Here is a 26755-nt window from a genome sequence, read left to right as displayed (position 1 = left end):
AAATAATGTCGACGACATCAATCGTCGAGCAGAGGCTGCACAACGTTTTCCTTTGTCACAGAGACGCATACCATCTATGGTAGCACATGTGGTCCAGACGGAGACTGTCAACAATGTGGTGTTGGCCTTGTTCCCAGCTGCCTGACCGTCAGCTCTACCTTTCACAGACATGTGTGGTGATTGTGTCCATGGCCTCAAATGCAGGTTGCCCAAGTCTGGTTAATCACACAAGCTCCGCCCAGCTGACGCCAAACTACTCGACCCCTGATGTCCTGAGTGAAAACCCTTTGCTCGAACTCCGCCATGTAGCGACCGAGGCGCGAACGAACATAGTTCGATGTAATATATTAGACGGCTTTCAGTGCCACAAGTAATTTCTACCCAGCCCTTGCCATCGTTTCCAGCTGACGCACAGAATCCCCAGCCTTTTTACTCCCCAGTATCTTACAGGTCTAGGCTCCTCCAACAGCGCATTCCCAAGATCGTACACGGGCGCCCCAAGCTGCGTGAGATGATATGGCTTACTCACCTAACTGCCGATAGCCGCGGCCAGTCCAGACGCGTTCAGCGACATAATTGTATCGAGCGTGGCCATATGCTCCGGTACTGGGAATTCTGTACATTCGGCAGACGTACGGCCAATGACCAAGCTTCCTGACGAGACCACCAACATCACATATTAAATAATCTGGAACCTCGGATGCAAGGTCCATGGGTAGGGGGTTGTCTACCCTCGACATTGATCTTCAAGCTGACAAGGCTCGATTGCTGGAACAAATGGTGCCATCTAACCGTGCTTCAGCCGGATATCAGCACCCAAAGGAGGAAGAATATCTGAGATAGTCAGTAACCGCAATACAAAGCACATTGGGGTTCTATATAAACTTACCATGAGCACACCAAACATTTTCGCCACGAGCCACCGGTTTCCTTGGACCCGATTCCAATATTTTAACAGTTCCCGTTGTGCTCCTTGAACGTTGTCTACCACATCCTCGGTATTGGCGTCTATTCGTTGTAGCATTTCCCCTTGCTCCGAGACCATACTTGCAAGCTGACCGAAAATACTTCCAAGCTCGTTGATCGTCCGCTCGATTGCTTCAATGGCCTGGCCGCGCTCTTGAATATACATGTTTGCTGGTTGCGCCTCTTCCATGAGTAATAATTGGTGATCCGAAGGCCCTCCGCTTTTCATCAGCGTGGATGTATTCGAGGGCTCCAACGTCAGCAGATCATTCGTGGATATTTGCGGAGACCTTTGGCGACTGGCGGTGTTCTGATACAGCGGTGATTCGGATCTCGAGTCATCGAGATGGCTTTGTGAACGTGCAGACACAGAGGATACAAAATTCTCCGTCCGGGACCTGGAGGCCTGGATGTTCTTCGTCCGAACTTCCAACACATCTTTGAAGTTGGCAGCCACGTCGGTGACTTTGTTTTGTAGCATCAACACCACATTCTTATTATGTTGGCCTTCTTGATCTGCTGATCGTGCTTGAAACGCTGTGGGATGCTGGGATTGAGTGAGATGTTGCAATCCCGAGATCTGAGAGTTCAGGTTCGCCAGATCTTGTTTGATAACGTAAGTGAGCTCGGATATTTCGACAGGTCGGTCGTCAAAGATGGCCTTTCTCTTAGCAACTGTGTCCGCATTAGATGTATTCAGTAGCGACAACGCCACGACCGCCGGTTACATACGTTGCGCCAACCGTTCCAACTTCCCCATCGTGGCCGTGATGCCACGACTAATCTGGGCTGCATTGCGAGCAAACTCAGACCTTGCACTCCTTGAGGGGCCGTTGGGAGTGCCATTGGCTTCGTGCTTTTGCGCTTCAGTCAGGAGAGACTGCCGCTGAGGGCCTCCTTTGGTCGCGGACTGTCGCTTTTGGACCTGGGTGAGGATTGTGCGGAATTCGTTCGTTCGGTCTTGTATGGTAGTGGAGACCATTGTGAGCTACCAGTTGGAGCCGCGGCAGGATTTCACAGTCGCTCAAGGTGTAGTTGTGGCGGGCGTCTGGATCAGGGTCGAGGTTGCAGAGCGATCATCCTTGTGCAAAGTTGGGATAAAGCGACAAGCGGGAATGACAAATCCGGATACGGCGCTGCTAACACGAGTAAGTTGAGTCAAGTGTGCCAACCGACATCTAATGTGCTGAAACTATGTACAGTGAGAGAGATACTGTTGAAGGAGGATCGAATCTAGATCCTCGAGGCGCAACGCAGCCGAGAGCAACGGCGTCCATCGCATGCGACTTTAAACGGACGCCACAAATAGCCACTGATTGGCTACTAGTAGACATAGTGCTGTGCCACATGTTGGTAGTAGAGATAGTCCTGTGGCGTAGCAAATCCAACTCCGGTGACGCAAGAGAGACGCTAACGTACTCCGGCCTCCGTGGCTCGATCTCTCCAATTCATGGCCCCATTTTCCTTGTTATGAGAACGTGAGAACGCCTGCGCTTTACCCGCATCAGCGCAGTATTTGCATGGTGCACACGCGGCTGGGCTCATACCTCTCCGCCCCTCGCCTCAGCGCTGCGTATACCCTTCTTATATCAATCGTTCTATTCCGTCGTCGCGGACTCTACTACGAAGGCTCTGTCCAGGTTTGATCGACTGGTGCTGGGTCTGCACCGGGGTATTCAGTGTTCACAAAGCGCGTTGTGGTCGACTGCTGTCCGCCTGCCCTGCATTACACGCCGCCTCTGTTGCGATTGAACACTCTGCGCAATGGTCCATTCCGCGCTGCTGCGATTGATATCTTAGTTTTCCTTCCAAACACGTCACTCCAGATCGACAACCCTCCAGCGCCGCCCAGACGAAGCTCGAAGCTCCCGCAGATGGCGGCACCCAATTCATTCGCCGCATACAAGACCAATGTTGGCAGGTCGGTAACAAAGAAATGGAGGGAAGCGAACCAGATCAGTTATGATGGTGACGACTGGGGAGACGATGATGAGTATGACGAGCCCGCTGCTGTATCTCCAGACAACGGCGTCCATCAACATTGGGGTCCTCAACCCAATGTCTCTTCGAACCGAAGCGTGACCAATCCTTCCCCTTCTCGCCTGCGTGGAAGGACTTCCTTCGATCGCGGCGACGATAGGCGAGCCTTCTCCTCTTCCACCGGAGGCTTCAATTCGCCCTATCCTACCACTCAGCGAGCACCTTTCCCTGAACTCGAGCATGACTTCGAGCCCTCTTCCCCCAACTTTCGAGACCAACCACCTCTGCGCGTGAACACGCAACCACAAGGGCCAATGCCTCCAGGAATGTTCCGACCAGGCTCAAGAGGTAGACAATATGGGCCGTCCTTTGATGCACCGTTCTCTGTGCCCGGTGCATTCCCTCAGCAAAGACGATCTGGTTCAAGCAATCGCCCACCTCCCGGGGACATATTTCAGCGGCACGAAAGCCCCATGCGACCTGACAGCCGTGGATCAGGCGCGTCGGTCAGACAGTTTCCTCCTCGTAAGGCAAGTCTAAGTCAGCAGCTACCACCACAAACCGACTTCACGCAAGGGAGCCCTCCAGTTGCTTCTTCTCAGGATGTGGACTCGCTCAACATCAGCGAAGACAAACCAATACCGGTGTTTGTCCGGCCCTCTGATATCTACAAACGTATGCCACAAGAGATGGAGAAAGTACGCAAGTCGCAAGAATCGTCTCGGCCTAGCATCGAATCTATTACGGGTCATGCGAGAGAAGGCTCAGTCGGTGCTCGCTCCACGTCTTCCGATCCTAGAGATGTCACCAACACTATATCACAGTACATCGACGATCCTGACTTTACGCGGAGACTCAAACCAACTCTGGACCCTGTTCCAGAGCGTAAAAGTGAGTACGGATTCGACAATATTCTCATTGCTTCTGATGCTCCTATTCAATCGTCGGAGACAGCGGCCGACGGAGGAAGTGCGACAACGACGGGTTCTTCGATCTACACTGACCGTCCTGATCCTGTTTCAGCCGCTTCTGTTTCTCGCAACGTTTCACTCAGCGAGACTATCCCAGAAGCCGAACCTCAGCGATCGTCGCCCGTCCGCCCAACCTTTGCATTGCCAGCAATTGGTAGATTGTCGGCTTTTGGCATGGATTTTGGCGCTTCTACCCCAACGACACAGACCGAGACGGACCAGACGTCTGACCAGCTGGCATCGCGTGCAGCTGCAGACGCAGAATCCGCCAAGCCGGAGCCGAATATTGGGTCAGACGTACGAGGCTTGCAGCACCAGCCTTCTTTCGGTTACAAATCAATTGTCCAGCAGGCTTTTGATGAGAGTGAAAACCCAACAATACTTTCCCCAGTCTCCAACTCTAGCAGCATCGACAGGTCGAACAGCGCTTCGACGACAGACATCAGTCCCATCATTCCTCGTCGTCAGGAACCAGGGTCGACAGTCTCTGATTTCCAGTCTGCACATCCGACAATTCCTGAAGAGCCTTCGCAATCCGATTCCCGTCCAACGTCAACTGCCACGGTGAGGCCGGGAGAGGCGCAGGAGCTCGAAGATGACGACTTCGCTCCTTCTGGTCCACTTCGGACGGGATATCGAAGAGACGTGACTCCCCCAAGCGTGGACAACAGCCCCGCAAAGCGACCTCTCAGTGTTGAAGTAGCGGCCAGTCCGCAGCCTCAACACGGCGCCATGGTGGTAGAACAGGAGCATGAGACCAAACATGAGGGCTCAACGTATGGGAGAACGCTTGATGACAAGCCTCTACCTGCGGAGCCAACGGAACGCGTTGATGATCATGACCAAACATCGGACCATGATGTGCCTTCTGAAGAAAGCTTGAAAGCAGAAGTAGAACATGAATGGGAGGCGCAAAAGGAACAGTTTAATGCTCAGAAAGATCTCCCGGACAGTGGTCCGGCCACATCGGATATGCCTGCCCCTATGCAACGCTCCGAAACTCCTGCGAAGGGGTCGGTTCGGGACTTGGCTGGCAAACTCGAAACTTTGTCAGGCAGATCTACTCCTAACAATATTACAACCAACCAACCTCCGGTAGAGGATCGACCACAACCACAGTCGCGATTAGAGAGTTTCCGTCCATCACTTCCTGGAGGCTGGCAATCATATACTTCAACTGCAGCCTCAGTGACTCCGGCGTCTACAAACACACCTGTTCAGCAATCGTCCGAATCTCCTCTAGTACAGCCTCGTCCTCCGTTTGCACCAACACATGGGGACAGTACCGAGAGCATCCCCGTTGCAAGAGCACCTGTCAATCCTGCAATGGAGAAAGACAGCATTACACACAGAGCCTTTGCTGCTGCTGCCTCCGCAGGCAATGCTCTTGCTGATTCACTTAGTGGGCGACATACTGTGGAGGACGTGCACACTCCTCGGGAAGCATCAGAAGGTTCGAGTGAGAACGAGTGGGATGCCTCGAGCACGTCGAGCAACGAGAAGCCTGAAGCAGGGTCCCTGAACAATCGAGAAACAGTGCAAGATCAACAGGAGGAGTATGGAACGGTTGCTGAGACCCCTGTTGTCGCTGTGCCTGGCGAGCTGGCGTCAAGTCTTCCGTCTTCCGATGTGTCGGCAGCTGAGACACCCTCTAACGCAGATCAGCAGGAAGCGGATGAGACTTATTCAAACGTTGATTCCTACTTTCCTGCGCCTCTGCGGATGACGAGAGGGGATGCTCCAGTAACTCGACCACAAATTCCCGAGGTTACGGTGCCAGAGCAATCACCATCGGAGAGTGACAATGAGCGATTACAGCTGGAGATTGAGAGGAGCTTGACACCCAAATCGTCAAACCTGGCGGAGGCAAACGAACATCGGGTCCTCCAGACCGAGGGAAGCGTTGTAGCTACAGAACCTCCAGGCTTTCAAGGCACAAGCATTGATCTCGGGAAAATGCAGTCTGAACATGGTGATCAGGTTCAAAAAGAAGCCGTCCACATGCCGGACAGAAGCACACCTAATGCTGCCATCAATCCGGCACCCCAGCTGGACGGAGAGCAAGGGCCGTCAACAGCCGGCAGGCCATTCCTGCAACAGAGGTTTTCCTGGGAGACTCAGACCGATCAAACTCCTCCCCCTGTCACGCCAAAACAGATGAGCCCCCAGTCCACGAATTCGCCCGACACCCTCAGAATCGCCAGTCAAACGGGCTCCCCGCCAGTCAATACCTACCGCCCAGATGAGGACTTGGGTAGGAGTATCGAGCCTGAGAGCATTAGTCAGGCACGGACACCACTATCACCGGAGCCGTCTACACTGACGGAGACTGATGGACCGGCGTTCCAGGCCTCGCGACAGTCGCAACCTGAGCCGGCATCTCTTCGCGCCATCATGAGTCTTCAGACGCCCCAAGAAAGGATTCGCGCCTATAATGAGACCAGACATTTTCTTGCCGTACCCGATGGACAGTTGCAAGAATGGTTGCTCTCCCTGAAGACAGCCGAACATGCGGAGCTGTTCGCCTTGAATGGGCGCATCTCTCAAGACAATGCAGACCCGGCATTGTCCCACAAACCGTCTCCCCGACGCATATTCACCGAATCAGCCCCAGCTAGACATGTGCAAGAGGATGGAAAGAAGCTGATGGCAGCGGCCGGAAGATTTGGTGGGAAAGCAGGAGTTGCAGCCAAGGGCCTTTTTGCGAAGGGAAAGGAGAAGATGCGTCACGCAAGCTCTGGTGAAAAGGTAGCTCATTGATCATTTTCCTTTTTGTCCACGATTAGTGATGACCATCATTCCTCCCTCGATCGAGATCGGATGCGTTGTCTTGCCGTGCCTTTTCCTTTGGTCTCTGACGATATCCGATATCTGGCCTTTGATACGGGGCCCAGCCGGAAAGATTTTCTTCTTCAATGTCATGTAGTAATGAATCAAAACAAGCCATCTTTCACTCATTTCAGATCCTTGCCACAAGTTTCATTGTTGACATTTGTTCTAGGGATTCCTGAACACCCGACGAAAATCGACTGGCCCCGAACCGGAGGACTCCCTCGCTCCCCCTCAAGCGCGAGATTCCTCATTCCTAGACGAAGCCCCCCGACTCCCTCTCACCATCTCCCCAGTCTCGTCCGATTGGTTCTCACGACCAGAGTTCCAAAGGTCACCGACTGGTGATTTACACGGCTCGATGCAGCTGGGAGGAACAGCCTCGTCCACCGTGTCTATCAATCAAGAAGCGAGAGACGTTCATCAACCGCGACAGGTCCAGGACGAAACTCCTAGCGATGGTCCTGCTGTTGCCGTGTTACCGCCCGAGGCTCCTTCGAGCCCGGCGATCTCGGCTCTCGACAGCGAACATCCTCAGGATGCCGCGGTCCCAAGTGGCTCTGTCAGCGAACTCACCAGGCCAACAGCTGAACATTCTCCCATTGAATTGCCTCAGCGAAGAGAAACAGAGCACAGCACCGGGCCAGAACCTGTATTGCTCCAGCACGAAGGCGTCGCTGGTGATGATAACCACGCCGCATTTGATACACTTACGGCTCCGGATCCGGTAAAAGCACGTCCTGGCAGCGCCACGCTGAAGCCTCAAGTCAGTGACAGAAGTCTGAACGTGCCTCTTGATCGACGACAATCTATCATTTCCGAAGTCTCGAGCGTCAGTCCCGGTCCGGAGCCAGGCTCTACCGGATCACCTATAAGAGGCAGCATATCGCCAGCAGATGAGTCCCCACTCGTCCCCGAACCGAAGCTGCCAGGAGAATCCCATTCGACATTTCAAGCGGGGCAAGATTCAGAAGTACCGGCGGATGTGAAACAACCTCCTCAACATCTGGCGGACAAACCTGCTCCAGCCAGCATAAAAGAACATTATTCCAGCCCACAAAACGAGGACATGGATGCTGTGTGGGTCGAGCATCAAAGTGCCAACGAAGGCGTTCAGAACCCACCAAACGAACAAGAACAGGATGCCAACCTTGAGCAGCGACCGTTCTCCTTTGCTGGGCTTGAAGGGGTCGGTGAAATACATCAATCACAACCGACGGGTCAGGACCTAAGTAAAGTCTCTACGCAACCCTTGAGCCCCATCAGTCAAACATTGAGCAGCCAGTCTCTCGACAAGGAAATGTCGGTGGTCAGTGCGGAGGAAGTGGTAGAGTCGCCGACCACGGCCGGGCGAAAACAGTCTAGATCGTATTCAAGACCGTTCGGCGCGGATCCAAGTGTCAGAAACCATCCAGCTTTCAGGGATTCAGAACCTGATCAACCAACGGTAGACAGGACTCGGTTGTATTCTTCTGAGAATCCCCTACCAAGCGCCAGAAGGCCTCAACCTGAGTTGGAGCGGCCAAGTCGACCGAGAGAACAACGGCAACCGAACAGGACGCCGCAAACACAACTGGCAGAAGCACAAAACTATCGCATTCCAGGCCCGTACGTTCAGGAGTATAGATCTCCCAAGCAGATTTTTGCGCCGAAAACAGCTCGCAGTCAGGCCCAAGTCCAGACCAGTGAAGAGCCTCTACCGAGCACTTTGAGATTTCAGCGACACAATGCCAAAGCACATACTCAGCCTCAGCGACCGGACAGTACTTCTTATGCTGCACAAGAGGCAATGAGGCCTCAGTCATATCAGTCGCAGACAAGCCAAACGATCGATGTTGATGTCCAGCATCCGCATGAGACGAAGCCAGAAACCATGCACCAGGAGCAGATCATTCCAACTCAACGGCCATCGATGGGTCCTCCGCCAGTCCCAACGAAACAGTCAGTGCCTCCTACACCCGAGCGTGCAAAGAAAGGTGTCTTCGGGGCCCTTTTCGGATCGAGCAGCAAATCACGTTCGAAATTGCAGAAAATCGACCGAAGCGAGAATCTTGATAACCGGGGTGGCCCTCACAAAGAGAAGCGCAACAGTCTATTTAGACGAAATAGCAGGAACGACAGTATTTCATCGCAACAGAGCGGCCAGTACGGTGGTTCAGGTCAAATCGGCCAGCTTCCACCTGCCGACAAGCAATCTTGGTCTGCCAGACGGCAGTCAAGAGAACTCTTGAGAACTCCCACGCCAGATCAGCCTTCAGAGGCAAAGAAGAAGAGGTTCTCGGGATTTGGAAATCTTTTCTCCAAGAACAGCAGCGGCCCCAGAGCATCAATGGCGCCCACCCAACAGACACCAGATCCATCGATATCTGCCAGGGGACAGACGGAATATCAGCCATCACGGACAGTCATGTCTCCAGACACTTATCCTGCTCCCGGTGCATACGATCAGTATGACGACGGACCGGGACAACGTTACCGTCCAATCTCAGAACAATGGCATCGGACTCGGCCTGATTCTCCCCAGAGAGCCAGCCGACAACAGCAGCATCAATCTGCGAGAGCTGCATCTCCATATCGACATGGCACACGACCTGTCAGCTATCCTTATCCGACGGAAGAATATCCCGGACCTCCGCCGGGACAACAACAACAACGACAACCTCAAAGGCCTGTCCCTTCCAACACATTTCCGTATAGTAACGTTGAACAGCGCCGTCCCGCTGATCTCCGCATCGACACGAGCGGCAGCCATCGCAGTCTTTACGGTCTGCCAGCAACAGCACCCGCACAGATCTATCCAGCAGGTAACGGATCGTTTACCAGCACTGGCAATACTCTATACGGACCCAGTCCCAGCCCGGGTGTTTCCATGTCTAATACCACTTCTACCGCCACAACAACCCGTGTCACCACGATGGCCAGCCCTACAACGTCCCGTCACCGAGCATCCACCCAACAACAAGACAAAAGCCGCGCCCACGTATTCGACCTCCACAGGCGATCCCGCTCACCGCGACTCGGTCGTAAGAGTTCCTCGGAAGATTTTGACGTGCACCAGAGTCGTCGTCACCCAGCGCAAGGGTTGCAGCCTTCCGTTGCCGGCGGGTCATCAACAGGCCTCGTTGAGCAACTCGGGACTTTCAGTTCCAAGAAGATCAGTCCCGCCGGCGGCATCCCGCGCGCCGAGGATGACCAGGAACGGCCGTATGCTATTGATATCCCTGGGTTGGATTATGACCAGGATCACGATGATCGTCTCGACAATGGGATCATCGACGATACTGAGCGCAGACGCGAGCAAGTACTTCGAGGCCGTCTCGAGGGGCCCGATCAAGGTGTCAAGCCTGGCGGAGGACACAGTGATACGCCTATGAGTGCCGAGTCTGATGACAATCATAAGGGTCGTGCTGGTGCTGGTGATGGTGGTCTTTTGCACGACCAGGTGACTGTGACTGTGCCCGTGTCCGCGTCAAGGCCCAACAATTGCACCGTCGGTGCAGGTCATAGCAGAGAAGAAGGCAGTGGTGGTGTAGGTACTGGTAGTGGTGACAATTCCGCCGCCGCCGCCGCCGCCGCCACTGATAAGGTCGAACCAACCTCTCCCGAAGAAAACGTCCACGTCTTCGAAGATATTCCACAAGTCACGACCGACGCAGCAGACCATCGACGCAGTAGTGCGCGGGACGTCACTTCGGGAGGCTGCATCGCCGAACTGCCCGGATCGAAGGCCGAAGGGTACGAATCTGAAGAAGACATCCCGATGAGCGCCACGGCGTACCCGGGCCAGGAATGGGTTCCTGTCATTGTCGGCGATGGAAGATGGGATGATTGGGAGTGAGAGTGAGAGTGAGAGACGGACAACCCAATCAAGAATAAGGAGCAAGGACAGGGGAAACGAATGCGCAATGCATCTCCGGGGATGTGGCTCTTGCCCCGGGTCCCGTTTTCGGTATTAGTTCGCGAGGCGACTGATGGCATTCTCGCGTTCGGTAAGAGTGTGGAGTGTGGGGAGTTGTGTTTGGGTTCTATGTCTACCTGATGGTCATCTTCGCTATCTATGCCAAGGCTGGGACGTTTGATCTGTGGCTGTTCCTTTGTCGCTTGGATTGTTCATCTGTCATTTTTTACCCCTACAACATTTTGGTCTGCGTCGAGCGTGCGGAGCGTTCCGATGATTTGTTTTGACTCTCGACTGTTCAGCCATGGTTGTTTCATGTACCGATGGCCGGCGGAGTCTCGAACTCGAGGTCAGGCGATGTTCTATGGTCTTGCATTGTGCAATGGGATTGAAGGGACAGAGCCGCGCCGTCTCAAATACTTTTTGTCGGTGCGTTCAAGTCCTGGTTATATCTTGTCATAAATCACGGCCGAATAGTCATTTTGTTTTTGGTTCAAAAGTGACGATTCATGACGGATACATGAGAAATTATGGAAAAGCGGTTTGCTTGGGCATGTTTGATTTTGGGCTCTGGATATGCATCAGGCATGCATACTACATACCAAGTGTCTTCGGCTGAGATATTAATATAATTGGGAGTGGGAATGGGAGTGGGAACGGGAATGGAATATGACCTGGATTTGGACACTGAATATATATATATATATATGAACATCAAATGCTCTCTCCCCCCTTGAACTTCTTTCTCATCGTTGAGGCTGGTTAGCATATCTTACAAGGAGACTACTTCTATACCTCCCACATACGTGGTCTAGCACGCGTCAAGTACTAGGCACATAACAGTTTTTCATGCTCGGTCGATAGGACGAGAGAGTCCCTCGAAGGCGATAGTATAGTTCATGAGGCAAGAGCAGTGAAGAAAGAGGTTTAGTGAGAGATGCAGTTATATGTAGATAGATAAATATACGAGGGTCTAGACCAGCTAGCTATGCAGCGATAAGTACCAAGGACGTAAGACAAGAAAACCAGAAACAGAACACTGATGAGGGGTAAAGATCGTCCGAACGGGTAGGTTGAATCTGCCATCCGAGTCCAAGAGTCCCAATCTGCTCTCTGTGAGAGACAGGCCAAGTCACAACCTGTTAATATTGGCGGGGTTTCCTGACACGGCAGCCATGCCATGCCTTGGTTCGGGTAGGTGTTGTTATGTCAGCGCTATTCCGGGCGCAAGAGACCGGCTCTGAGATTGATTTGCTTGATACTGTCCCCATCAGTTTACGTGGCCGCCAGGGCGCGTCTCGAGTGTGGTTGTCCAAGATATCTGCAATGCTCGGATTGGGAAGACAGCCTTCAGATGTGTGCTTATTGTGACTGATTCCTTCGGCGCCAGGGTTGGATTTCGTCATTTGCTGACCTTGCAGGCGTCGCGTACTCTCAAGACCAGTCTTAAGTGCAATGAGCCGAATGGATGCCTTTGGCATTTTCATTTCGAGATGGCCACCAGGGCGCGATGTCGGGTGTGGTTACCTCTGGACGTCTAAGAGGTCAGCTCTAGGCGCGCGCTCAGAGTGGTCGTTTTATGCCGCCTGGACATGACTTCGTAATGAGTGTGTGACGGCCAGCCTCAGGTGCAACGATACGATCACTGGCGGAAGTTTCGGTATTTTCATCTCAAGCGGACCACCAGGGCCGGCTTTCAATCCTAAGATTCTGTGCGACATCAGAAGTCCGGCTTCATCTGAGCACTTGTTGTGGTTGAACTCTTCACCGCCAGGGCCTGAGTCCAATACTGGTTGATCTCTGAGTCCAGCATGCGAGGGCCAGCCTCCGGTGCAACGTTCTGCTCCGCCGGTGTGTCCTTTTGAGACGGCCCGCGGAGTGGCTTTGGTCATCATCTTCCTGCCGATACACAACTTAGGACGCAACAGAGCTGTTGTTGTTAGGTATCTGTTTCCAATGGCTGCCAGAGCATGGTTTCAACAGCTGTGGTCCAGAGAAGGGGTTTCGGAGATCCAGCTCCAGGGGACCTAAAATGACCTGTCACTTCTGGGTCGCGACCACAGTATAGCCGTGGCTGCGTTTGTCTTCCGAGACATCCAAGCCAGGAGACCTGCTCCAATGGCGTAGGTGTTGTTGTATCTATCATCTCAGATGACGGCCAGCGCTCCTGCTGAGTTGTAGAAAGTTGTAGCTGATTCTATGATGATGAGATCAAGGGACTTGCCCTCGGTCCATAGCTGTTGTTGTCTTCCTCCGGAAGAGATGAGGATGTACGCTCCATTGTGGTGATTGCCGCGACATATGATTCAAGACCAGCCCTACTCAGATGTCGTTGCTTTTGTGGGTCACCCCTCAATCCTTTCGCCTCTGCTTTCGTGAAGCTGGGGACGATGATTGGATATATTAGTGGCATCAAGATGCCCCCAGGAATTTCTGACTGGCAGAACGCATTCCTCTCTGTATCGTCATCAGAGCGGGCTTTGCAAGTTCCAGAACTTGCTCAGACGTCGACAACGTTTTCGGAGCCTTTTGTTTTCGGTTTCCTGTGATTGATGTATGCTTTGGTCATGGATGGCCGTATCTGATTGTCCACAAGAGTGACCCATTGACCAGCAATGGAGGCGCCAGCGCAATATCGCCTGAGAAGTCCCCTAAGTCCAATCCAGGAGACCGGCTCGGCTTGTATGATGACGGCTAATTGAGGAGAAGCTCGGCGTTGTATGGAGAAGAGCGAGTGTGGTAGTACCAGACCTGCATTGCCTGCTCGGCGCTGGAAAATGAATGAGCAGAACATTGAGCATAACGAGTGTAGGCGGGATGTGTTGGCAGAGTTTGTGATTGCTCTTATTTGGTGAAAGATGTTTCTGGAATCTGCTTTTGCGCGAAGACAAATGATCAAATCTGCGCCTTGTGGGCATCGACGGTGGAGACCCCGCTTCAAATTGTTGAAGCCTTGACGGCGAGACTGCGAGCTGGTCCAGGTCAAGCGATTGCCGGGTGAATTTGCGTCCTTGACGCGGTCCAGTGAGCATACTTCCGCATTCTTTGCGCTGATGCACTCATGAGAAATGGACGTTTGAGGGTGCCATCCATGATCTTCACGAATGTCATGGCGAGCTCTACCAGGATTGCTGCAGGATTCTCCTTTGCAGTCAGATTTGTCCCCAGCGATGGATCGAGCATTTGCTTCGATTTGAGGGCATTCTTCCGAGTCGTCGGTTCCTTTGACAGGGGCTCGAAGGAGTTGGGTGGGTTATCGACGTGGTCTTTCAGAACTTCTTTACTGATGTGCGCACATTCGGCGATGCCATAAAGGCACGCCGCAATGGCGAGGATCCTGAAAGCAAGGCTCAGCATTGTGTCGATATCAGAAGCTCGATTTTTGGTTTCTGCTGGTGATTCTTGTATGAGCGCGGCGGGGGTTCATGCAGAGAAGACGAAGATGGTCTGCATGAGCGAGGCTCAGCAATAGTAAGCTGACTTAAACGTACAGGTCACATCAAGGGGAAGTGTATATTTGGGTGTGGTCCAGAACAAATCCAAAAAAATTTCTCTCTCGTGGTCGAGGCAAGGAGGTCCTATATACTTCGTGGGTCAGCATTTACCCCTAACATCGAACTCTCGTGGAACGTAGCGAAGTACCGTCCCTCTGGTCCAATGCTAGTCTTGCCTTTGTCCGTTCCATACCCAGATCATCCATCCATTGCGCCACTGGGTCATCAGGAGACGCTCCATGACGAGAACTCGTATTTCATACTTTAGATCGACCATATGACGGTAGCGGCTGATGTTTGTAGGGCCAGACATGGTCGATGCTTCGCTTGCCGGGCCTCATAGAGATCTTTGTACAAGTCGACAGCTGATAGCGACGATAATGGAGGAGTTAGCGAAAATGGACCAAGCGTTAGTTCTCGATAAGTCGGAGATGGTCCGAGCGGGCCGTGGGGACCGGGCCTTGTCGGCACCATGGAATGATAGTTCGCAATAGAGACCGATATTTGCTGAATCCATGCGACAATCATTGCCAGTGTAGAGACTGTGTTTTGCCTTGTCGTCTGCTATATTCTCTGTAATGTTTTCAGCGGAGTGCGCCGTCCGGAAGGGCCGTTCGGTTTGCGAAGCCGAACGTGTGAGGTTGACGCTTTGACCTCCCGAGGCTATCAATTTTGTATATCGCGAGGCTGGGACTGTAAGGGGTCTATTCTCTTCTCTTAGTACACGTACCCGCTATTCAAGCCCACGCCATGGTCTGACGACCGATGACGGACTCATACCAAGATGCAAGAAGAAGAGAATGTGTCGGGAAAGACCGAGTCTTCGAAATCATGGGGGCTGGAGGTTGTTATGTCAAGTTTTGCTCCGCCAATCCAAGGAAGATCTTGAGCATTCGTCACTGATTCTGGGCCACAAGGTGCGTGACCGATCAAGAAGCAATCCATCGGTGGTCAGAAGATAGTGCCGGGACCTCGAATGGTGCGTTTGTAGTGCAAGCACTTCTACGAATGAAGGAGCCGAGCTTCTCAGACTGTCCAGAATCTGCCTCGGTGAAGCTAGCCTGGGAAACTCCTACTAGTAGGACTCAAGAGTCGGAGGAGGGAGACGGAGAGGGAGAGGGCTCGCTGAAATCGAAAACAGAGCGTTGCCGACTCGAACAGTCGACGGACCTGGAATGCGGATCCAAGCTCAAGCCTGGAACATCCAAACCTGTAGTGGTAAATATGTGCACGCAACCTGAAAGAGACTCGCCTAGAGGTGGCCTTACACAGGATTTCCCTCGCTTGGAATGGGCATCAGGATTGATGTCGAAAGGGAAACAGTCACGAACACGATGCTGCGGGTAAAGAATGACATATCTTGGCTTTAATGGTCGACCGTGATAGTTTACGGTAGAGTACATGACTTCAAACGCATCCAAACTTCAACGTCGAGCCAGCCTGATGAGAGGCGACCAACTTCTCCTTATTGAAAACATATAGTAACGGTGGTAAACCAGGGAATCCAACTGATCTGTGAAGTATCGAGGCCGTTATGCTTTCATCTCAGAGACGTTTTATTCGCAAGTCCGACACAGATGTTTCGTAACTGAGTGAACCTTTCTGGACCTACGGCCGTCGTTACGATGAGCAACATTGAGCATTCGTGCACACGGTGAACATTTACATGGTGTGAGAACATTGAACATGGAGGTGGCAGCTACCGCAAGCGATCAACCACCCACCACAATTTCAATGTACCTTCTCCTTGCTCTACTTTGACTATATATCAAGGGACCACACCGAGAAATCCTGGGGATTTCAATCCAGGTTTCCTTAAGCGCGTCATGAACAGTCTTTCGTCCACGTCGTCCGAGGACGCCATCCTGGCTGGCCTCCTGGACTACTGCGCCGCCCAAGGGATTTCGATCTCGCCGAACATCTCTCTCAGGCGCGTTTCCGGCAAAGGACTAGGCGTATACACCAGCAAGCCCCTGACACCTGGTGATCCCGTCATGCACGTCCCGACCGCCGCGCTGTTCACGACCTCTTCCGTCCCTTTGAGCTTCGCAAGCAAGGAAGCCCGCAAGTCGATACCAGTCCATGCGCTGCTGGCCGCATACCTGGCGTTTGGCATGTCCGAGGCCAAACGGGAGCATTATGCGCGCTGGATGGCGACGTGGCCGAGGCTGACGGACTTCACGAGCACCATGCCAGTTTTTTGGCCAGGGGCACTGAAACAGCCAATCTCACAGCAGAGGGACACGAAGAGGAATGGCGCTCAGCAAACGGAGGAGAAGACTCAATTCCTTCCGCTGCCGCCGTCGCTCACTGGATCGTGGCTATACAGCGACAAAAACTCCTCTGGAATGCCGCCCAAAATCCTGGATGAACTAGGGTCCAAGCTGGAGTCTCACTTAAAGACCATTGCCAAAGCGTTCCCGGCCCAAGCATCAGCTCTGCTTTCGCAGACTGAACCGTTGCACTGGAAGTTCATCCACATGTGGTGTATCGTGGGCAGTCGCTGTTTCTACTACTTGCGTCCAGGGCAGCCAGCGCCCAAGGACAGCAATGAAGCCATGGCCCTGTGTCCGGGGATGGACCTGTTCAATCACTCCGACAAGCCGCACTGCCGGACAACCTACGATAGGAAAGGATATGAAGTGACAGCAGTGCAAGAGCACGGTATAGGCGAAGAAGTGTTGTTGGGCTACGGCGCCCACAGCAATGATTTGCTGTGGAACGAGTACGGGTTCATCATGGGCGGGGATGGCAATGTCAGCGACGGCGTACAGTTGGATGAAGTCGTCCTCGCATCCTTGACGGATGCGCAGAAGAAAACACTCGAGAAAGCTGGATATTTGGGCGACTACTGGCTCAAGCCCGAGGGGTTGTGCTGGCGGTCTGAGGTTGTGAGTTGGCTGGATGTCTTAACTCCTGGCCAGTGGAATCGGTTCCTGGAGGGAAAGTTTGATCCGGCCGTGGCAGATAGACAGTTTACGGCTGAAGGGAACGGAATCGAAGACAGCAGCGGCAATAGAAAGCGCAAAAGAGGAACGGGTGGAACGAGCGAAGAGGCAACGGCAAATGAAACTGCTATCCTGAAGCAAACACCAAGCGAGCGCGCAAAGAGGAAGCAGCTTGCCTGGATCAAAGTGATGGCGAGCGTGGCGGAAAACAGCCTCATGGGGCTGATGTTTCTGGCTCCTCAGAAGACTCGACGCAATGGCAACGGTAACTCTCGAACCGAACTACTGCATTGGTTCGGTGATGACGAGAAGATCCTCGAAGCACAAGGACTTCGTGGTCCTGACATCTCAAAGACGAGATCGTCCCAAGCCAAGGCCAGACACAGAATGTGCGTCCAGAGATGGAGGCAGATATTGCAGCTGTGTACCCATGCCGGGGACATGATTCGGGAAGACACTCCTGCTCTGCGAAATGATGGAGTAAATCTGGGGACTGAACGGCTGGGCACAGAAGAACAAAATATAGAGGCACTGGTGGATGAATTCCTAGAGCATGATATATGACCGACCCAAGCGTGGGGAACTGATTTGTTCCTTTTCCCTGCGTTTGTACGACCGCTGAGATGGCGAGGGGGACCACAGCTGGTGTAGCGGTGGGCGTTGGCTTGATCTAAAAGACATCCAAAAGGCCGTTCCTGGACGTGAGCCAGAGCACCAAGATGCATGATTAACCTCAGGATGCTGGTGATGGGGCTGGCAAAGAAGCCGACCAATTCATCATCGCCTGCAACCAGCGAGTTATGATGGCTCCCTAGACTGAATATGCAGCGTGCACCTGGCATCTCGTTCAGCATAGATTCGATAACGCCATCCCAAATTCCAGGTGCAGCGTCTGCCGACTGGGCATTTGGTGGCAGTTGAACAAATACGTTCGCTCAAGGGCTAAGCAAATCTCTCAATAATCCATCCCCTCGTTAAGACTGCTCCGGGATTGGATTCGGGAGCCTGATAGACAGTGCTTCGCATTGAGATAGTCGCCGTAGGAATCGAGCGGGTCAGCGTTGCCACCCTCCTGAAGACTCATACAAGGCAGGCTCATCATCAAGGCAGCCGGTTCGGGTACCCTAGAGGGGGCCGGGCTGACATTGATCAGGCTCTCCATACGGGACATGAATATGCCGCTGTCGAAGATCTGCTGTTTTCTCTGCGGCAGATCAGACCTTAGATGACCGCCATATGTCCCAAGAATGATGCCAGCCCATTGTTGAATGTAGCTAGCTAAGGGTTGAGGGTGATCAGCAGTGCGCTTCAGCCAGCCGCAGAGGCATTCTTCGCCTTCGCTTTCGCCTTCTTGTTGGCTTTGTTTTGAGCCTTCTTGGCCTTCTTCTCTTGTTTCTTCTGTTTTTTGGCTTCTTGCTCCTCCTGAGTGGGGTTTGACTTTCGCTTCTTGCCTTGTTTCGGTTCTGATGGTGGAAATTTATCATGGGACTTGTGGCTAGAGGCATTCCCGGGTTTCGAACCTGATTTGGAGTTTGCTATAGGTTTGGGCGGCGCGACAGTGACGGGTATATTCGCGGACGATGTTGATTGATCAGACTCAAGTACTGCACCTTCTTCTTCAGAGTCATTTTCACTGCTGGAGGGGGAGGACTCCGCGGGTGTTGCTTGTTGTATAGACGCCAGCTCGGCGGCTTGCTGTAGGGCGGCATTTGTCTCCAGAGCATCATTGGTCTCCTGTGCTTTTGCCTTTTCTTTCATGCTCGCTTCCAGACTTCTCAGCTTCTTGTTCGCTAGGACTCGTTCTCTTGCTTCGCGTTCGGCACGCTCGAGGTCGTATTTGTTGTTGCCCGCCTTGACTTCGTTAGCACAAAGGGATGCACAGGGAGTTGGATTTTGACCGTACCAAAGCATGTTTGATGATTCTGCCTGCAGCCTCTTTGTTCAGAGTAAGGGAAGGCTGGGCGGAAGGCCCATTTTCTACTTCTTTAATCTTTTCAAAATACTGCTTCACCCTGGTCAATTCTCTGAAGACTGCATGGTCTTTGGCCTGAACTCCGTGGAGTTTTAGGTACGCTATAGATCCGTCAGTAAGTAGAGTGGAGAGGGGCAGTAACGCCTTTCTTACAGAAAAGCAGCGACTCGATAGAGTATACGAGAAGAACGTTGAGCTTCGCCCTATCCAGCACTGGTAGCTTTTTGGTGGTGGTAGCCAACGCGCCCTCAGTCAGTGGCTGTAGATTGTCTTCGAGATCGTCGATGTTGTCTTCCAACTGCTCCACGAGCGCGAGCAAGGACTTTGTGTCCATTGCCGAGAGCGACGATAGGCTCCGAGATAGTGTCTGCGAGTGTGAGAGGAAGTCCCTCAGATGCCGGTTAGACAGAAAGTATATGGCTAGATTGTTGTAAGAAAAAGTGCTGGTCATATTGGAGAAAGAATCGAAACTGCGCTTTTGTTGTTTCTCCGCATTTCATTTCCTCTGCTTTCGTTTCACTTTATCGACCTCGACGACATCATCATAGAGAGACCTGGGTGTTCTCGTCCTACGCCCTTTCTTCCCTGTCAACCAGACATTTATTAGGTGGTCATAACTTGGCCGCTTTGCTTCTACTGAGACTGCCGAAAATTTCTGATACGGCAGCAGAGCCATCATACACACACTCGTCCGTCTCCAATTAACATTCTTCGGCCGATGCTGTGACATCCTCGACTTGCGATATTGTCAACATAGGCTCCTCTTCAAGCTGTCGCAACGACTATTTGTCCGCCCGCTCTTTCGGGCTTTGAGCAAATGGCCAGCGTCACCAAGACCTGCCTTGCTGCTCCGTCAAAGCCGTGCGGTTAGGCCACCGCAGGCGGAGTTCAGGACAATGGCGGCATCGCGATCATGGTGGACCGGCTCGCCAGAAGCAGAGGATACAGAACCAGCGCACTCATTCGATTCCTCACCTCTGACGGATGTCGATCTATCAGGACCAGAAACTGAACATCTTCTCACACGGCGCATCCATATTCTTGGGCTTGGAAGTATTGGAACGCTTGTGGCACATTCCCTCCGATGTCTGCCGAACCCTCCACCTGTCACCTTGATGATACACAAACGGCAGCAGTACGAGGAATTCAAGAAGACCGGAAGGGTCATATCTTTGATCAATAAGGAAAACGAGATCAATGATGAACAGCGAGGGTACGACGTGGATCTCTTCGAGGGCAACACCTCGGATGGTACAGGTCGGTGGCGGTTCATACCTGACCAGGAATGGAAAAAGGCCACATCCAATCCCGTCGGGGAAGACGAACGATTGCCTTCGGGAGAGCTCTATATCTGGTCCTTGATAGTAGCAGTCAAGGGCCACGCCACTGTATCGGCGCTTCAATCTATTAGGCACCGTGTCGATGCGAGAACGACAATTTGTTTTATGCAGAATGGTCTTGGGCAAGTTGACGAGCTCAATCGAGAGGTCTTTACTGACCCAAGAACTCGGCCAACCTATCTTCAAGGCGTTGTCTCCCATGGAGTCTACATGACAGATCCCACCACGGTGGTTCATGCTGGATTTGGAACGGTGGCATTGGGGATTTGTCGAGACCGTGATCGTTTCCCCTTGCCGCCCAAGCGCCTGAACCGGAACATTTCAGAATTGGCGGAGGACGAACGCAAAACATTTTATCCTACGGACAAGGAGCTTTTTGCCAATCTTTCTTCTCGATATCTCCTCCGCACATTGACCAGATCGCCGGTCCTCGCGTGTGCTGCTTTCCCTTATCTGGACCTGCTACAATTGCAGTTGGAGAAGTTATCCTCCAACTGTGTCTTGAACCCTCTAACGGCTCTGTTGGATGTCCCCAACGGGGCACTTTTGTACAACGACGAGCTTGCCATGGTACAGAGATTGCTGCTTGCAGAAATCTCCTTGGTGATTCGTGGCTTGCCTGAACTTGAAGGGATCCCCAATGTCCGCGTACGATTTTCAGCCAAGCGATTGGAGCAACTATTTCGAGCAGTCACCGAACGGACGGCAAGGAACTCCAGCAGCATGCGCGAGGACATTCGGAACGGCAAGAAACCGGAGATTGACTACATCAACGGGTATATCGTCAGACGAGGCGAGGAACAGGGGATCAAGTGTGCCATCAATTTCATGCTGATGCAGCTTATCAAAAGCAAGCATCAATTCACCAAGCCCGGGGACGCAATCCCGTATGCGACGAAAAGGCTCAAAATCGAGACTGACCATGATCGGCCAGGCGTCGTCACTCTTAGCGATGAGAGCATTCCGCCGAGAGGAAGTCTACAATGACAATACTTTGGTTGTTAATCCGCCAAAGATACTATTTCTGGACCGTTGTAGCTCGACTGTGAAGTGACCTGTGCGCTTCAATAAAACGGCGATGTGTGCAAGCACGATGTTCGCGTTGACAGCTGTCAGGGATGAGTTGGTCAGCAAATACGGTGTGCGGCTTGTGCCAGTCCAGATCATGATCTTTATGTCTCTATTCAGCAATGCGAAAAAGAGGAGGAAGGATTGTATGAGTGAAATGGAAATCTTGGGATAGACACAAGGGACTCCCAAATCCATATCGGTAATACGCAGCTAGCGAGCCTCTTTACACCGGGAGATGTACGATGTCAGCAACGCCATCAACCACCGGGACCGTCTGTGGTGAAAAGCCAGTTCACCGGCCAGTATCAAACTGGGCAATGCCGTTCTCAGCCTTGGTTCGACACGAGGAAATGGCCAAAGGCGTCCAGCCTACCAACTAACTCCCAGGAGAACCTGCTTTGAGAAAGGGCCGTCCAAACCGGATCATGGCTGGTGGAACCAAAAATACAATCTTTGACATCTAGTCCCGATGCAGGTCGTCGCCTCCGTATCGCCTCATCGGTCTCGACGCTCAGTGGCTGTGCTAGACGACACTTTCACTCATCCCAGCATGGTGACTACTAGTACCTGTTCCTGGGAAGTCAACCCGTTCATCGGTATCAGCCAGGAGGCATATCCGGCTCTAATCTGTGACAACCGCACTGCGATTCCTAGCGGTGGCAACACGCATATCCACCGTAACATAGGGAAAATGCTCATCTTTCAGCAGGAGCAACAACAATCTCGGTCTACGCCGCTGCGGTTTCTTCTCTTTAAAAATGATCGTCGAGGTGGCTGGGAGCCAGAGGGCTGGGGAAGAGAAAACGACAGGAGTAATAGACCGTCATCGAGCTCCTCACAGCGGCATGAAGAGGACTGTGCGTGACAGCCGAAACCCTCCACGATAATGGATCCCTCTCCACCACACGTCCATGATAGGGCTGTCATGTTTCCAACTCTGTTGTAACTCTGGCCACAGCCCGTTGACCAGCGGATGGAGTCCTTGCGGTCTCGTGGGCGATGCAGGAGCCTCCAAACCAAAACATGAAAGGGCTGTTGGCTGTCCATGACCTTTTCGTCTTGTTCTGACTGAAGGTATCTCTGTGGGGCGTGTCATGTTTGGCGGGCGACATCATCCAGATCCTATATCTTGCCCGCCCTCCCCCAGAGAGGCCCGTTCTCTGCTCAGAACCCCAGACTAATCCACCACTCTCCACTGAAATCCACAGACTCACAGACGTTCGTTGTACATAACACACAGATCCATTCACTCTGTACGAAAAGCAAGGACAGGCCTTCCGATATTTGTCGCAGGAAAAATGCGTTCATTTATCACCATCGCCGCTGTTGCCGCCAGCCTCGTCGCCTCCGCCCATGCCGCTCCATGGGGCAACGGCTGGCTCTTCGGCAACCTGAACCCAACGAAATGCTTGAACAAGCAGACGGCGCAGTATCTCGTCGACGGCTTCGGCGGGCTCATCTCGGCATATACGATGGAAAACGCCGAGAAGTTCCTGGCCGACGACCTGACCGATATCTCGGACAGCATCAACTCGTTGTCTGGCATCCCCATCGGCAACGTCACCTTCCCCAGCAAACAAGCGTTCGAGGCGGGCCAGGGCTCTCAACCACCCGTGCCCTTCCAGCTGCTTGCTATTGAAGCTGTGACCTGTGATACAATTGCGCTGCGATGGCTCGCCGGTTTGCAGCCCGAGCCTGTCAAGGGCATTACCATCCTGAAGGCCGAGAATCCCAGGGCACAGAAGGACACTTGGCAGATCAAGACCATCTTCACGGAGTTCAACAGTGCCTCTTGGGTCAAGGATATCGGTGGCAACGTCACTCTGCCCAGCTACTGAACTGGAGCGTGAAATGAACATGACTCCGACGTCCTTTTAGGCGTCGTTGAACATATTTTGTTCGATTTGGACTTGTGCTTCAGTCATTTCATGACCTCCGAGTCTATGGTGTATGGGGATCTGGCAAGACGTTCAAAATCCATGCAGGTATGCATAGGCTATAAAGGGCTGTAGGGAATCTCACATTGATGCAGTACAGATCATATCGGGCATCGTGGGTTACACGACAGACAGCAGAGAACGCACCTGGCATTTGACATTTGGTACTCTCCAGGTGCTACACAGCATTGGATGGTATCGGCTTATAAGAGGCCACCATCCACCTAATTTATATATCCACATACACTCATTCCACCAGGATCATCCCCGTACATACTATACTGCCAGGACTCTTTAGATCAGGCTTGAAGAAGCCCCTTCAGTATGACAACGGCTACAAAACATGGAAATGGAAATGGGGCAACATTGATAGACCCTTCTGTGCATTTATAACATTGTATCGTGCAGAACATTGTCGTGTCTGGCCATGGGTCCACATCCTCAGTAGTTCATATGTCAGTCATGGCTTCGTCGTCATCTCCGTCCTCATATTGAGGTTGGGATTGTTGTCTAGAGTCGATGCCGTCGCTGTGTTCACTGCTGGCCTGCAGTCTATAACCCTCTGGTGCCCGATCTCCAGCAACTCCAACAGCTTCACTGTCCTCGTCGTCAAGTTTCCAGCTTGGCGGAAGAGGATCAAACAGCCCCATTTCCCTCATTTTGCGCAGCCCTTCAAGCTCCTTCTCAATCCGGAAATGGTAGCTCCCGGCCTTGGTGACGATCGTGGCCACCCAAAGAGCAGCCCGGCCGAAACAGGCCTCGGCCTCGGCGTATCTTCCATCGCTGTAGTATTCGCGGCCGATATGCATGGCGTAGACGTAGTGGAAGCTCCTCCCTTTGGTCTGGTAATCGTGGTCGCCTAGCTCCAGGATCTCTCGCGCCATTTGCTCGGCCTGGTCGGTGAGTTCTAGCTGTCGATAGATCAGGAACCGCCTGTGCAGCATCGCCACGGTGTATGGGTGGGTGGCGCCCAATCTCTCCCGGCGTTCGCGCCATTTGGCTTCGGCCAGGGCCTGTGCCACAGAGACATCTCTTCTTCTGCTATTGCTGGCATTACCGCCACCACTGCCGCTGCCGCGGTCGCTGCCGACCTCGGTGATGTAGTCGCTTTCCAGGCTGTACACTACGCCAGGCTCGAGGTTGGTAGGGTTCTTCTTGTCGACGATATTGAGGAGTGCACGGTACATGAGCTCCGACGCTGTCCATGGCTGGTCCGCACTTGTCCACTTGTCCAAGATGGCCGTCACCGGATGCTTTACACCCAGAATCTTGTGAGACATCGCGCGGTAGAAGCCCAAGAGATTGCTGTACAGTTCCCTGTAACCGTGCAGTCGTCTGCCGCATAGGATATTGATCAGTGTCGGGAGCAGGTCGACTTCTTCTTTACAGAGCGCATCCTTGACTTGGTTACACGCCTCGTTGATCATGGGCCAGCCCACCTCGGGTCGTCCGCCGTCCAGCAAAACCAATCCCTCTGACAGAACATGGCTCATCTCATAGACACACGAAGCTCTTGCCCGGACTGGACGGAGTTCCTCTGTCTGTGACCTGGGCTCCGTCACAAGGCATTTGGGATAGTAACTGTTGATCTGGACCAAGATATACTCGACGTCGTCCTCGAGGAGTCCACTCCTCAAAGACACCCATCGGATTGAATGGTTGGAAGAGCTCAACGGCTGCCGCAGGAAAGGACAGTCATATCTCTGCCAGGCTTGCCTCTGGTCTCTCCTGAATCGCCGCCTGACACGGTCCCAGGGTATGATTCGGCCATGGACTTCGAAATCTTCAGCAGGCTCTTGTCCCAGATCCGACAATCGCTTGGCTTCTTTGGCTGCCTCTTCGAGCTCTGCACCCGTGAAGTTGTCCCCGAGCTTCCATTGTTTGCATCTCAACTTGTACGAGTGCGGCCTGGCCCGAAAGGACGGTCAGCATCAACCCGGACGTGATTGATGTCTGCAGGTATGACTAACTCGGCGTCAAAGCCATGATACTTTGACAAGATCTCCAGAACCCTTGTCAGTGGCTTCTCTTCTTCCAGTAGATATTGCTCGATCAACGGCCGCATGCGCTCCCATTGCTCGGGAGTCGGCGCACGTTTCCGCTTTGGGGCATTGTTGTTGCGCCTTTGCAGCGCTTCTTGAGCATGACCGGCAGTTCGAGGTTGGCAGCTGGTAGACATAAGAATGAGTGTAAGGGATTCGAGATCTAGTCAGGTCGGTGCCCTGCGCCGAGTTGAAGTGTCCGCTTGAAAAGGTGTACGAAGATGAACTCTTCGGATTCAGACAAAAACACGGGTCGGCAACGAAAGGCCGCCATTTAAATTAGTTGAACACCATTAGAACCCTAGCACTGCCATGGTGTCACAGAAGCTATCAAGCGCCTGGCCGAAGGAGGCTGTACAATGCCTTGGACCCCTGTCTGCGTCGCCTGGAGCCTTGTGCCACTTCATAGGGGGCTGCGACTCTGGCCACGCCATCAGAAGGCGTTCAAACAAGCACTGTCTCAGTGGCAGGCCATGGTTTTGACCGGTTCCAATAGTGCTGCATGGGTGCCGGTGGTCAACGTATCGCTGGTAGCCGATAGCCTTGTGGTCTTGGAGCTGCTCGGCGGCTCTGCGGTGCCACCGCCCCTCGCTTATTTCGACTCGTCAAGTCGTTTCCTGCAACCACCCTTCCTACCAAAAGTGATTGGTGGAATAACTATTGCTCTGTTTCTCACCTTGCCTGCACATCCCCACAAGGAACAGGTCGTCCCAGTGAAGAAGAGCTTTCTTGCGTGCCTCCTGCAGCAGCAGGCTGAAGCCACCGGAGACGCCGTTTGCGACCGCTGACCGGATCAGATATGCCTTTGTAAGTAGATGTTGCTGGGCTCTATCAACAACACGGTCAATCGATATTTTAGCAACGATTTTGAACGAGTACATGGTATGTTCGATGTCACAAGAACTTCTGCGCCCGCCCCCACACAGACCGCGCCGAGGACATTTTTCCATGCACACAGGACCACCGATGCGCAATATTCGTGCCGTGTATTTGGTGAGCGCACCAGCCGTGACAGGATAGTCGACCTGGAGTCGTCCGGCAACGGAGCCGCATCCAGTTCGCATATGCACTGTTATCTCAAAACGGCGATTATGCCTGAAGCGTGAAGAGACATTCGATGGCCATTGCATATATCCCATCTGATCGTCAGTGGTTGGCCAAGAAATGAAGACTTGGGTCCCTCCAAAGTAAGGGCGGCAATCTGCAAAATTGTTCCCCATAGCCTATTGTTTGACTCCCATATGCTGACCGATGTCTGCGGAATGGGCTCTAGTCCAGTACATGACACAGTGTCCATGCAACAAGCC

At 52.9% G+C, this 26755-nt stretch overlaps 9 protein-coding genes across 9 annotated transcripts; 5 read left to right on the top strand and 4 right to left on the bottom strand.

The window, feature by feature from the left end:
• Positions 1-798: 798 nt before the first annotated feature.
• A1O1_00188 (syntaxin 5) lies at positions 799-1948 on the bottom strand (the record flags this gene model as incomplete). Its single annotated transcript, XM_007721109.1, has 3 exons — positions 799-834; positions 890-1641; positions 1699-1948. 3 exons carry the CDS (start codon positions 1946-1948, stop codon positions 799-801), a joined length of 1038 nt encoding a protein of 345 aa, XP_007719299.1.
• An 892-nt stretch (positions 1949-2840) lies between these two features.
• A1O1_00187 (uncharacterized protein) lies at positions 2841-6677 on the top strand (the record flags this gene model as incomplete). The annotated part of the gene is made up of 1 exon (XM_007721108.1): positions 2841-6677. One exon carries the CDS (start codon positions 2841-2843, stop codon positions 6675-6677), a length of 3837 nt encoding a protein of 1278 aa, XP_007719298.1.
• Positions 6678-7107: 430 nt separating this feature from the next.
• Positions 7108-10584, top strand: A1O1_00186 (uncharacterized protein; the record flags this gene model as incomplete). Its single annotated transcript, XM_007721107.1, has 1 exon — positions 7108-10584. The coding sequence occupies one exon, from the start codon at positions 7108-7110 to the stop codon at positions 10582-10584; it is 3477 nt and encodes a 1158-aa protein (XP_007719297.1).
• A 3042-nt stretch (positions 10585-13626) lies between these two features.
• Positions 13627-14001, bottom strand: A1O1_00185 (uncharacterized protein; the record flags this gene model as incomplete). The annotated part of the gene is made up of 1 exon (XM_007721106.1): positions 13627-14001. The coding sequence occupies one exon, from the start codon at positions 13999-14001 to the stop codon at positions 13627-13629; it is 375 nt and encodes a 124-aa protein (XP_007719296.1).
• A 1963-nt stretch (positions 14002-15964) lies between these two features.
• On the top strand, positions 15965-17650 carry A1O1_00184 (uncharacterized protein; the record flags this gene model as incomplete). The annotated part of the gene is made up of 1 exon (XM_007721105.1): positions 15965-17650. One exon carries the CDS (start codon positions 15965-15967, stop codon positions 17648-17650), a length of 1686 nt encoding a protein of 561 aa, XP_007719295.1.
• A 744-nt stretch (positions 17651-18394) lies between these two features.
• On the bottom strand, positions 18395-19392 carry A1O1_00183 (uncharacterized protein; the record flags this gene model as incomplete). Its single annotated transcript, XM_007721104.1, has 3 exons — positions 18395-18937; positions 18990-19159; positions 19212-19392. 3 exons carry the CDS (start codon positions 19390-19392, stop codon positions 18395-18397), a joined length of 894 nt encoding a protein of 297 aa, XP_007719294.1.
• Positions 19393-19954: 562 nt separating this feature from the next.
• On the top strand, positions 19955-21385 carry A1O1_00182 (uncharacterized protein; the record flags this gene model as incomplete). The annotated part of the gene is made up of 1 exon (XM_007721103.1): positions 19955-21385. One exon carries the CDS (start codon positions 19955-19957, stop codon positions 21383-21385), a length of 1431 nt encoding a protein of 476 aa, XP_007719293.1.
• Positions 21386-22767: 1382 nt separating this feature from the next.
• A1O1_00181 (uncharacterized protein) lies at positions 22768-23307 on the top strand (the record flags this gene model as incomplete). Its single annotated transcript, XM_007721102.1, has 1 exon — positions 22768-23307. The coding sequence occupies one exon, from the start codon at positions 22768-22770 to the stop codon at positions 23305-23307; it is 540 nt and encodes a 179-aa protein (XP_007719292.1).
• A 548-nt stretch (positions 23308-23855) lies between these two features.
• A1O1_00180 (uncharacterized protein) lies at positions 23856-25585 on the bottom strand (the record flags this gene model as incomplete). Its single annotated transcript, XM_007721101.1, has 2 exons — positions 23856-25314; positions 25377-25585. 2 exons carry the CDS (start codon positions 25583-25585, stop codon positions 23856-23858), a joined length of 1668 nt encoding a protein of 555 aa, XP_007719291.1.
• Between the last annotated feature and the right edge of the window lie 1170 nt (positions 25586-26755).

This window comes from Capronia coronata (assembly GCF_000585585.1).
Source record: "Capronia coronata CBS 617.96 chromosome Unknown acBCG-supercont1.1, whole genome shotgun sequence".
In the NCBI taxonomy this organism is placed as follows: Eukaryota; Fungi; Ascomycota; class Eurotiomycetes; order Chaetothyriales; family Herpotrichiellaceae; genus Capronia; species Capronia coronata.
Note: the sequence above shows the minus strand (reverse complement) of the source record. Positions and strands in the feature narration are given on the sequence as shown.